This window comes from Coloeus monedula, assembly GCF_965178545.1.
Source record: "Coloeus monedula genome assembly, chromosome: 1".
Taxonomy (NCBI): Eukaryota; Metazoa; Chordata; class Aves; order Passeriformes; family Corvidae; genus Coloeus; species Coloeus monedula.
Window position 1 is genome coordinate 48,062,662 of NC_138781.1, and position 13,205 is coordinate 48,075,866.

General features: G+C 42.6%; 1 protein-coding gene across 1 annotated transcript in view; it reads left to right on the plus strand.

The window, feature by feature from the left end:
* The window catches only part of EEPD1 (endonuclease/exonuclease/phosphatase family domain containing 1), a 62,992-nt gene that overhangs the window by 23,744 nt on the left and 26,043 nt on the right, over positions 1–13,205 (plus strand). The window contains exon 2 of the mRNA XM_082285904.1: positions 9,919–9,970. Coding sequence (XP_082142030.1) covers positions 9,919–9,970 — 52 coding nt within the window. The remainder of the gene's footprint in view (positions 1–9,918; positions 9,971–13,205) is intronic.

Consider the following 13,205-nt stretch of genomic DNA (forward strand, 5'->3'; position numbering starts at 1 on the left):
TACAGGCCGTCTGCTAATATAGTTTCTGCTTTGTTTTCTACCTGTTATAATGATGCACTTCATTATAGCCTTTTTGTCAAAATGTCCTTAAATTTGTAAGACAACATAAGCTGCTCATGAAAGAGCCATGGAGAAAAGTGCACTTGACCAAAGCACTGCTCTTGGTTTCTGTAGTGCTCCTTTTCCCCCATCACAGTGCCTCTCCTCAGTGATTTCATAGTGTCTCTTGGAGCATTTCTTGTGCACGTTCTTCTATTTTAATACCTGGTATTTAGCGTCCTCCATCACTTAAACAATTCCAGTTTGGCACGAAGTCTTCTGCAAAAGATGCTCATATGAAATGCACAATGGCTGTGGCGCTCTGCCAGCCTCTTCGAAGTAGGAGCCAGCCCTTGAGGGTCAATCTCTTTCTTAAGTGTGCTGTAAAAAACTTCAGAGTTCTACATCCAGATTCAGCCAGGAAGCTTCAATGCTCTTTGCACAACACCAGGCTAAGTCTTGGTGGTGCTCAGATGTCACCAGCTGATCGTGGTTGTACTACCATAAAACTTCAGCATTGCTCTTGAGCGAGTATTTTACAAAACAAACTGACTTTCACTGTATTCCTTTGTAATTATTTTATCTGTGTAAATTCATTTCTCTGAGACGAGGCTGTGCATGTATGACAGAGTAATACTGCCTTAAGTTTCTGAGGCTGAATAAGGGGCCATGACAAGCTTTCACATAAGGGCTTGATAGCATATGGTTCACATTCCTAATGGAGAAAGGGAAGCAGGCTATTTCAAGTCACATTTTATTTTGCAGGGACACAGAGGTACATTTTTTAAGTAGAGTCCCTGTTAACCACTTTGCCTCCCAAGGCCCCATAATTTTGCTGGTAGCTTTGTAATTCATGGCAGAATGGTAGTGTGGTGGTGTGCCCTTTCCCAAGCATATCCATTTAATTTAACTAGCAACTACTCAGTTTTTCCACTGCTGCAGTAGGGCAGGATTGGGTGGGAGAAGGTGCTGTTTCTGGAACTAAGACTCTACCCCAGCAGGGAGTGATTCAGAAAATCCAGAAAAAGAGCCAAATGGCAGAGACTGCGTACACTATAACATAATGCCTGTATTTGGAAGCTCTAAGTCACCTTTGATTTTTATGACCTTCTAAATTTTTGTTTTCAGTCTTGGTCTCCTCCCTTGTTGGACAGATTTGAATAATTCAGTGCAAGTTAAATGTTGCTCATGTCCAGTTTTAATGACTCAGAAGAAATCAATGTTGTCACAAACACAACATTCTCCGTGAGTCTTTCTCTTCCTGCAGAGGAACAGGCTTCTTTTGAAAAACTAAAAAATAAAATTATACTACTGTGGACATATACAGAGGGTTTTGCCCAACTTCAAAACCACTGAGCATAAGGTGAACTGGTTTGAATGAAGACATTATTGCTCTTAGATAAATATAGTAAGAAATTAAATACCGAGGAAGAAAAATGCATTTTCTCATTATATGAATTAAACTCAAAGCCAGCTCCCCCCCTCTTTTTTTTTAATACAGGCAACTGATTTTGGTTTGCCGTCTGTCAGAAGTGAGTTGCAACAACTGGTGTAATTTTTTGTGCATAAATATAACACACATATACACACACGTACCACTTGCAGTAGTACTCGCTTCTGTTGCCTGAATTATCATGTAGTGAAGTGTTTGTCACAGGAGCAATCAGTGAAGATGGAGGTGGAAGTGGTGACAGAGAAGCCTGCTGGACTGTCACCGTCAGTTTTGAATGACTTTGGGAGTTTGGCTGCATTGCCCCTGCGTGTACCTGGTCGCTGTTAATATTTATGTATCGACAAGATTGCTGTGTTCAGTATAATTTAATATAGGTATTTGATTTATTGCTTCTTTATTCATTAGACTACTACTCTGGAGTCAATATGTTACTGGCAGTCCCAGGCCTTTTGTGGTTTCATCTCATGCGTTTGGGAATTTGGGACATACTTTCAGCTGCCTAGTCTATTTTAAACTCTCTTTTAAAATGAAAAAAAAAATATCAACAAATAATGGGTTGGAACAGATTGATCCTTTTGAGCCATTTGCCTAATTAACCTTTGCCTCTCAGGAATCAGCTTTGATTCTGTTCAATCAAGTGCAGTATATCCCAGCCCTTAATAACCAGCATTGCTTCTCAGGACCTTGGAAGTCTTCCCTGACTTTTTTACTTTTCTAAACGCTGCCACTCTCTTGGCATTGCACCAGTTTGCACAGACAGAATTGGAGAAGGACAGTGAAAAATAATAGCAGGATATCAAAAGAAAAGGCCATAGGATGGGCTCTAACTTAGTCAAGAGTTTCTAATAAGTACAGTTAGCACTGTGCTTGAGTCTTCAGTACTCTGTACCTCAAATGCAGATTCATGAACCTAATAATGAAAGAAAGGACAGTATTTATGTGTGTGTTGCATGCATCCAAAGGATGAGCCCTGTGTGACTTCCTCTAGTGTAAAAGTTTGCAGGAATCTTCAGAGAGACTTTATACAAGTAGAAATGATGTCCTGTCTTCTTCCCCCTTACCTAAAAAAAGGAAGGAGTTATGCCCAAGATCTGATCCTCTGTGTGGAGAAAGAGGTAAATAGGATGCCTCCCTGTTGCTCCTAACCCCCTGTCTACTATAGAACCCCCCAGAATTTGGACAAGTGTCCTGAAAAAGCATCACTGCCTCACAGCTCAGGAGACACCTTTTCTGGGAAGATGGACAAGAGTGATGTTTCCTTAGCATCACAGAGATTCTGTGAGTTTTGAGCAGTTCCCCTCTTAATTTTGCTGAGTGTGACCTGCTCTGCTTACTGATGTAGTGAAAGTCTGTATGCACAGCAGCATGGATTTCATCCATTTGGAAATAGCTTGGGTTGGGTGTTTCCAAGGAGGTGGTCAACAAGGCTTCCAGGTCTCATTATACATGGGCATTCACATGATTTCTGCAGTTGGTTGTGGTTTGGGTCATTGTGAGCATGTTTTATTCCCTTCCAGAATTCTAGGAAGAAGTCTGCTGGTCTTGCAACCTTTTTGGTTTTGCTCTCGTGCATTGGCAATATGCAATGCCCAGAGTTTATGAATCATCGTTCTGTTCCTGCAATGATACAGCTGCACTGAAACCACAGCATCAGCTGAACATAAATCAGATCCTCAGTGCAAAGTTCACAGGTCCTGCAAAATGATGGCTTTGCTACAAGTTTAGGACAGAGGACAGCAAGTAGAGAGCATCCCTGAACCCAGGGAACCACTGAAATAGGAAAGGAAAGAAATGAACTATTTCAATTGCCTCCTGCCTTGCAATGCTGCTGTTCTCCCCCTTCAGCTCTCAGTAGTAACCATCCATAATTCATGTTTTCCCTCTTCTAGTTCCATTACAGTTTCCTTTCTCCCCATGACAAATACTTCAATCACTCACATAATGTAATAGGATCCATGAATGCAAACATCAGGGTGGGAGTGTTTGTGTGGCCTGCACTACATTGCCAATTTGCTTGATGGATTTCAGCTTCCCTGCTCCTTCCATTTACTCTTGGTTCCCTTTCCAGCTGCGGTGCCTTGATCTCCTTTTTGGTTTCAGACCATGCTGCAGGCAAATGAGCAATGACTAGACATTGGGATGAAAGCGGACATTCTTCAATGAGGAAGCTGCAAAAAAAGTAGCCCTAAATAAATTAATCTATATGTAGTTGTGTATATGTATGAATGTTTTAAAATTATATATAACACAGATATGATCTGTTTTATGTGTATCTATATCTATCTATGTATAGATAGATATAAATACATTTAATATGTAGGAAATGCAGCTCCTTGATTTTATCATAATTTCTTCTTACTGTAGATAACATTTTTTCCTGAGAATCTTCCGATGCATTTTGTTGTGTCATTAGCTGGCAGATAGTCCCAAAGCAATATGGCATGGTGTTCCCATCCAAGCCCATCAGCTTACTGCATAAACTCTCTGGTAGCTTCCAGCAGCTGTTAAGATGTGGCAGTGGACACCGATTTTCCTTCCATTTGAGGAGTGATTGAGAAGATGCAGATGCTTTTATTGGAAAAGGAGAAACTGGGGTTTTTTTTCTTCATCCAGCTTCATAGGGCTAAATGGAGGAAGTGTGCAAGGCTGAAAGTCATTGAGCTTGCTTTTCTTTCCTCCTGCTGCTTTTATTTTTATGGGGGTGTGAGTGAACAGGGTCTTGAGGGGGAAAGACAACTTTGTAAATGGAATATGCCAGCAAAAATGGTTTTTTTACAGTGCATGCATTGATGAGAGTCTTAAAGGTTGCTCCTTCACTATAAAGGCACCCCACTTAGGTGATCCATTGCCCTGGTCAGTGTGGGCAGCCCCAAAAAAGGAGTGGCACAGATCCCTTTGCAGCCCCAGGATGCTCAGACTTGGTGCCCCATCATCTCAGTGTGTTAAACAGTTTGCCATGCTATTGGTGGGAGCCTGCTGTTCTTTCACCTACTCTTGTGCAAGGTAATCATCACAGCGGCAGACAGAGCCAGAAAGAGAAGTCTTGGGTCCCATTAGGCATTAGCAGCAAGGGACAACTCCAGCAGCAGCTCTATAGTTAAACAGCCAAACAACACTCCCCCCCCCACACCCCCTCCTCCCCATACACACCACCCCCCACCACGTCTTCCCACATTTGTTTAAGCCACAAGATCTGGGTTTTTCCACGTTTGTCATTTTTGGGCTGTTACCTTTCCCCACTCTCCATGTATTTCCCAAAGCAGCATGTGCTTGATGCCTAAGCATCTGGCTATACTTAAAACAATTAGAAAACAGTTAATCACAGCCCTTACCCTCAGGCTGTTGACAGCTGAGGCACAGGGACCACCACAGCCCTCACAGGGAACACATACACGTGTGGGTAGCTTCCCCATCCTTATTGTTACTCACTCTGTCATCCAGCAAATGCCAAAGGAAAAAGAGGGGCTGCAGTGTGAAGGGTGATGAGCATTGATTTCAGCAGCAGAGCTGGAAACCAAGATGAGGGATAGCGACAGCAGGCAGCTGATGGGGAGTGCTCCCTCCCAGGTACTACTAGCACAGCTCAGCTGCATTTTTTTTTTTTTTCCTTTTTTAGTCCAACTCTCATGTTTTGTGCCCATCTCTTAGAGCAGAATAGATTTATGAGTAAGGCTGTTTGGACAGATTTGCAAATACAGTTTTGGTGTACAAATTTGGTGGCCCAAGTGGTTTTGTCCTGTTCTTTTTGTTAACTAAGTCACACGTGCGTCTGTCATTAAGCACTTCAGTTACACGCACTCACGCTCTACTCTTAGATATGTAAGTGATCCATAACACTTTCCTGTGGGCCATAATATGTTTGTGGGATCTTATCTCAAGAACAAAGAGGAAGAGTTTGTGGACTAAAGGGAGGGAGAAAGGAATTATTTAATGCTGCTTGAAATGACAAGTTTGAGATTGAGTGGTTTTTGCATGGGCTATTCATAATAATGTCTTTGAGTCTAGCTGAAGCAAGATTTGGTATAGCTGTATGCTGAAGAAGGAGGCAGAAAAGCAAGAGAAGTCAAATGGCATTTCTCAATGTTGTTAACTTCAGGCTTATGTGCTGGCTGGTAGAAAGTATGAGGTTTTTGGAAAAACTCAGGCCTCGAGCAAAGGTATGTAATTGAGCTTTTGTAGGACACCGTTGTGAGGCCAAGCCTTGGCTTAAACACTTCACTGAGTCTCTGGTTGCTGAACTTAATGCTTTACATTTTCTTCACTTTCTCCTCTTTCCCTTTTCCTCAAAATTGCCGGGTTCTGCACTGAATGGAAGCCTCAGTTCCATGCTGTGCTCAGCTCAGCAGAGAGGTCACTGTGCTCATCAATGCTCTCTTGCTCATGGCAGCCAGGTGACCTGTGTCCACAGTGGCTGCAGTTCTAGTTCTGTGCAGGGGTGGTCCAGAAACTGACTGTAATTCTAAAAACCTTTCTACCCCTAAAGCACCCTTCAAGCTAGTTTTGGAGGAAGCAGCTTCTCTTCCTCAGGTGAAGACCTCAGGTGCATTCTCCATGGATGGATCTGGGATCTGCCTTGTGTGGCAGTCTCGGTCTATCCCATGTGCCTTGCTGCAGAGCCATAGGTTCACTGGTTTGCAGGCAGATGACCCTCTAGTGGTTCTTAGGAAAACCCCAACATTCCCCACTGCAAGAGTAGATGGGATTTTGTGGGCAACGTGAATTCAAGCTGGGAAGTGAAGCTCAGCGCGAATTAACCGCGGTCGTGATGGCTCATGGTGAACAGGAATGCACCAGCCAGCAAGGGACCTATCTGCAAGTTCACAGTGTTGCAAAAGACTGCCAAAGATTTAAATTACTCCTGGGTATGTGGGATTAGAAAGAGAAACCCAATGCTACTTGTTTTTAAGTAGGAAGACTTTGAGGAAAGGATTGCAATGATACCCTGAGGTGTAGAAATGTGCTGTAGCTATAGGCGTTTGCTCAGCACTGTGACTAATCTTCTGGAAACCAAAAGGAATTCCCTTAGAGGAGAATGCTGTGCGTCACCCATGGCCAAAAAGAGAGGGAGTCATGTGTTTCCTTGACAGCACATCATGTTTGCGTATTTTCATTGCTGGAGGAGAGTCCTTCATCCTGATCACTGCATGTTTTCAAGTATTTTGAGTGTGCCTGGGGTGCCAGGATATTAATTTCAATAGCTTTGTTTAAATAGATCATGTAAGTAATTCAGTCAGTGAGTATTTTTAATAGAGTTTCAGATTCGAGCAGAGCCATTTTCAGTATGGTTACTCATATTACAGCTTTCTTAACCAGTATATTTTAAAGCTGATAGGTTAGAGCAACCTCTTCAGGAGCCATAAGGTTTCTTGGGGAAATAGGATTTTTCTATGACTTTATTCATGAGTTAGTGTTTGCACAACACGGGTGAAGATGAAAGAAATAATGCCAAGGGTATATATAAACAGGATACTTAAGTGTTGTATTGTAGACTGCAAGAGCTTGTGCTCCAGCATTGGCTTTTGGTAACTCTATTTGCATTTAATTTGAGATTTTTTTTATTGGAGACTTACTTCCCCCCTACTCCTCCCCTCAGTTACTGACTGTATTCCCATCTACTCTGAAATCCTTGGTGAACACAAAAGCTACAAACAGCAAATGAAGTTATGAGCTGCTCTTAGTGGTTTTAAGATTGCTGATGTAGTGCCTAAATAAGCAGCCTCATTTCTTTTTGAAGCATCAAATGCCCAAAGCAGCAGCCTTGAAAGAAGCTGCATTTCCAGGCTGACATTGCATCAAGTAGCACATACTAATGTTACTTGGAACTGCTAGAAGAAATAGCAGTAAATAATTGGTTATTAAGAACAGTTTTCCAGGTAATGGACTGTAATCCCGTGGACAGAGACAGCATCTGTGATGGTGCTTTGAGGAAAGAAGGATCTTGCAGCTGGTTGTATAAAGGCTGATACTTGCACTTGTGGATTCCTCTTAACCAAGAAAAAATACCTGAGGTATTTTCAGGTGTCACCTGAGGAGAAAAGAGTAAAATACCGGGCAAACATTGATATCTCAATTTGTAAGAGCAGAGGAAGTCTTTTTCTCTCCAGGAATCAAACCAGTGTTGCTGCAAATCATGTAGCAACTTTGAAATGAGATTTGATTCTGACCCTGCGTATGCAGTATCTCTGCAAGATGTAAACCCTTTGTATGGATTCTTCACCTCTGAACAAGGGTACAGCATTTCCATAATATAATGAAATAAAATAAATGATTCCTGCTTCCTGTTTTGTTACTTGCTTCTGTGTAACTGTATTACTTGTTTTAAATAAACACACACCAGTTGAAAAACTTCTTGTGGGGCTTTACAGGTATAAATGGGAAGGAAGGAAGGAAGGTTTTTACAGTGAGATGATGATCTTTAGTGAAAGTGGTACTTGCTTTTGGGGCAGTCTGCATCTTTCTTCTGCAGCTATTGAGTGTCAGATAATTCACAAATAATGTTCTAGAAATAAATCAGTCAATTGTTTGAAGCATCTGCAGCCTTGATTTATTTGATTAAGTAATCAAAAAGTCTCTAGCTTCAAAAAGAAAAAGACAAAAGTAATTTGCATACCTGCAGCCCATGTACACGCAGACTTGAAGTCCCCCGTGCAGCAGCCCAGCTGGCTGTGGGCAGCCTGAATGCATCCGTGTGTGTGTTAGCCTACCTCCCTCTCACCCGTCCCGTGTTTTTCTCAAGTGCACTGCAACAGAAGTGAGTCATCCAAAATGAAGAGGTGGCTCCTGAATTCAGAGACAGGTCTTGACTGTGGCTGCATTGATACTGCCTGGGTTGTTGGACATTCTTCTCCAAGGTGCATCAGCTGAGGCTCCTTCTGAGTTGGACACAGTATTTCAGTGTTTTTTAAATGGAGGTGCCTTCTTTGCTTGTTGCCCATCCCATCTTTATTTTGCATGCTGGCTGAATTACAAGGAAAATTATGATTAAAAATACCTTGGTATTGTTGGTTTTGTACTTTCCCTCAGTGCCTTCCAGTTCAGCTGAATGCTTGTGTGCAGCCTAGTGTGTTTACCAAACCCTAACACCAAATCACATGTCCCCTGCTACCATAGTGGTTGGGCTTTAATGGAATACCTTTTTCATTTTCCTGATTATCCCACTGTTTTCTGAACCATCTCCACCCTCTCTGTCTTAGTAGTAATAGTCTCTACAGACTAGAAATGTATTGTCTGTGGCTATTTTATAATTCATTGGATATAGGCTTTTTATGATGCCTTGAAGACACTGAAAGCTAGAAGTCCATTAAAGTGAAGGCACATTGGTGTTTAGGGATTAGGCTGTGAATACCTGCAGTGGAATGCCATAGAAGGACAGGACTACAGCTGTGCTTTGCCAGCTGCTGTTGCAGGATGGATGTACATAATTAGCATATAAGGTGCCGGTGGATGTTCAAGAGTTATGCAATATTGCTCTGAGGTTCTGAAAGGCTAATAAACCTTTTTGTGTTATATCCTTTGGCAGACTTCTGTGTGGACTATTCACACCTTCTTGACTATGAGCTTTTAACTATACTGGATTTTTACTGTGTCTGTGTGCAGGGTGGTGAGAATAACTTAAACAATATTTATATGCATCATTTGATTCTTCTTCTGCCATGCAAATGTTTTCGTATCCCTGGGTAAAGGAAATTATCCTCTGGAGTCCAAGGATAATACATTAAGTGACTAGGTTTAAGATGGGTAAGGGAAGTGAGCATGTGGAGTTGCAATACAGGTGTAGAATCCTGCTTGAGTAACTCTCATAACCTTGTTGAAGTGAATGAAATTCAGTGTGCAGAAGAAAGATTCAGCAGGTGAAGAAATTTGGGACTGAGTAGTAAAGGGCATTACAAGAATAATAATTGTGGATTATCTTTCTACCCCACTTTTAAACAGTGGTGCACATTTCTGTCATCTCTCCCTCAAATTTCTTGAGCTGGGTTGTCTTAATTACTGCACCTCATATATAACATTGTAAATCCATGGGAATGGCTGTTTTGGGACTCGTAGAAACCTGTTGACACTGAGGAACAAAGCTGACTACAACTGATAGAAATGTCTAGAATATTCTTCTGTGTTTGTCATTCAGAAGATCCTTTGGTGTTAACTTGGGATATTACAAAAGTAATGATTAATGCAGTTTCTCTGTAAGACAAATTCAGATGTGCTTGTAATTTGGAAACCAAAAAATCTGCTTGTGATGACTAATTCAAAGCAAACAAAATGACACTGTCTCTCTCGCTTTGGTGTGTTTTATCCTGAGCATTTCTTGTATTTATTTTGTCAAGAAAGAAGATAAAAAGAGAGTTTCAATTCTGCTCTTACTTCGATTTCTGTAATGCTTGCAGTGGAGTGATTAGTTCTCTTTTTCTCTCTGTTTTTTCTTACAGTATCAAGCTTTTGGCTGTGCAGGAGCTGGCTGACAGAGAAGCACTGGAAAAGGTATTTAAAATACATCTAATGCAACTATTGTAACGTGTTTAAGCTCTTAAAGCCCTCTGTGTTAGTTGTGCTTCCTAACTTCATGGAAAACCATGTGGCATAAAATAGGACATCTTCCTAGCTCCATAGTGCAGGAAGGCAGAGGGTCAATGTTTTGTCTAAGCTGACCATGTTCTTTTGGTGTTTTCTGATTTTACAGCAAGCTTGGGGTAAGCAATGCTTAATAATAAGCAGTAAATAATAAAATCCAGTGTTGCTCTTTAGCCAAGGATATTGCAGGCACAGCAGGGTTAGGTCAGATATATGGAAGAAATTCTTTACCGCAAGGGTGAGAAGACACTTGAACAGGTTCCTCAGAGCTGTGGATGCCTCATCCTTGGAAGTGTTCAAGGCCAGGTTGGATGGGGCTCTGAGCCACCTGGTCTAGTGAAAGGTGTCCCTGGCACCATGGCAGATGGGTTGGAACTGGATGATCTTTTAAGCCCCCTTCCAACCCAGACCATTCTGTTATGGCCTTCTTCTGAATGAATAACCAAATTTTGTATTTCTTTTGCTTTATGATTCTTCTGACCTGGCAGGTAGGACTGGACTCCCAGTGCCCCTGCTGGGACCAGTGGCTTCCCTTCACTTCCTACACTAACTCATTCACCTACAAGAGCAAGGATCCAGCTGTGAGGCAGCATGAGAGACTTGTTAGGGTGCAAATAAAACAACTGAATTTGAATCCCTGTTGGAAAAGCCACTGTCTTAGCGCAGGCACTGAGCTGGTGCTGACCCAAGCAGCCCCTCTGTAGCTACGAGTGGTGTGGCAAGGCTTGGGGAGGAAGGAGCAAACCTTCTCCTGCCTTGAACATGTGAAGGAGAAGGTCCTGCAGTTCTGTGTTCAGGCTGCATCTGCTGGGTACTCTAGAAACAGTGCGTAAAACGAAATATAGCAGCAGTGGGTGCTTCAGCCTTGAGCTTTGCCACTGACTGGAGATGCATTTCACAGAGGCTCTCTGTACACCCCAGTTAATTCTCACGGGGCATCTCTTCACTGGCTTTTGTGAACTCGGATTTTGACATGAAGAAGTAGATTTTGATGAAAGGCAGTGACAAAGGACCACACGGGTGACACTGTAGTTTTTCACAAGTGAACGTGGCTCTCAAGCACTCATTGTGCAAAACAGGTTAATATTAGCAAATTTTCATCGTTTGCAGCAGTCGGATTCTCTGGCACCTCACACCCTGTACATTTCCCAACTTTCCAATGGACCCGTACCTCCCTTTGGCCTGATGCCTCCAAAAACATGGCCTGGCAAGGTTAAGTGACCTCAGCCTGGTGGGAGTGGCTGTTTGAGGCATTGTCTGGAGAGCTGCAGGAAGCTCTTCAGAAAGGCTCAGCCTCAGAAAAATGATCTTTCTAAATTGAGCTCTCTGAATATTTGATATCTGCTTTCATACAATGCCAAGCTTAAAGAATTTAAAAGGCCAGTTTAGCCCTATGGAAAATAACGGGCTTGAATGATGTAAGTTCAAAGAAATTTGCTGTCTTTATTTTTTAAGTACAGGAGGGGAAAGAAACCCACAGACTTCCCTTGTCCAGCCTGCTTGCAGACTCAGGTTTTAAGAACACTGTGCTGAGTTTTGTATTCTTAAGCCATTATTTATCATCATTATACCGCAGGAATACAGAATATTATTAAATGATAATATTTTAATATTTATTCTAAGACGGGTTTTTCTGGTTCTTGAGGGGAAATTTTCTTTAAAGCATCTGTGGACATGCTAACCTAGAACTGTTTTTCCTATAGGGCACTTTTCAGTCTTTCATAGATGGTTTTGAACTTTGGAAACTTTCTAAAATTTGATGCCCAGCTTTCAAAGTGTTCTTACACATTTTTGATACTTGCATAGAATCCCAGAGTGAGCAGCAGCTGCCTGCTGAACAGCAGTGCCCCCCCGAACAGACTTAGGGGCTGCAGATTGGCTCTATGAAATCAAACCACATTGAAGTCGAGTGCGTGTGTAGCGAGTCTCTTGAGAACCAGGGCCTCGAGACGGTGTCATAAAATTATTCTGGCCATAAATAACACAGGCAGAATGTGAGGTGAGGCACATGAAGGCAGTGGACTGTTGGAGCAGGCTGAGAGAACTTGCTTGAACTGTTGGGGTCTTGCTTTCTGCAAAAGCATTTCATGCCATTCTATCTTAGGTATTTAAGTGTCTTTAAATGTTTCTCCCACCTTGGCTATTGAGAAAGATCTGAACACACTTTGCAAAGCTTTGTGCTGTGCAAAGACTCTATTTGCTTAATTTCCTAAACCCCAGTGTTTTGGCAAATTGGGCCTAAATGGCCCTTTAAGCCAAAGATCTACCACACTTGGCAGCATTTATGCCTGGGGTTGCCAAGACAGAAGGGATGATTGGCAGGGTTTAATTACAGCCCGTCCTGGATTGGGACAAGCTTGACTGACCCGCAGATGCTGCTAATGAGCTGGTTTGTTTTTCTGAGGTTCCACGTCCTGTAAGCACCACAGACAGGGTGCTGCATGTGGAGCTGAGCCGCAGCACCATGCTTGCTGGTGTTAGGAGGAATGGGAAAATAATTTATCTCAGTGAACCAGGTCACATAAGAACAACAAGAGCTTTTACCTGGAGAAAATTCTGGGTCAGAGGTGGGCTTGTTTGCGTTTGTTTTGGCCACAGCAAATCAGACCCATTCCAGCACAGGCTCCACGTGAGCGCTCTTACAGGCGGCTTAAAACCAAGCCCGTGCTTACCTGTATTTTGTCCTATCTTGAGCCTTCAAACTGTTGTGTTTGCTTCCCCCTGTCCCCTTGCTGAGCTTGCCCTGCTGCTGTGGGATTGTGTTACTTACATGCCTTCCCTTCAGAAGGGCTGCTGGCATTTGCCGAGGGCAGGAAGAACGCAGATGGAGAGATGCCATGGGAGGGCTTCCAGTCATGCCAGCCTCGTCCCCACAAGGGTTCAAGGCCACTCAGGCTTTAGAAAGAAGTATCACAGGCACGCAGGCTTGTTGGTGCTGAGTCCTGTATGAAACATCTCTTCCTCTTCCAGGAGCACAGCTCTCGGAGAGACTCCCAGCGCCACTCTTGCCCCAGTGTGTTTTTTGAGTACTTTACTTTATCTAATTTTGGCAAGTCCTTAATTGCAGAAGAAGAATTCTACTTGGCAAATGTTAATTGTATTTATTTGGGGAAGGGGAAAAAATAATTCTCCCAAGGAACATGCT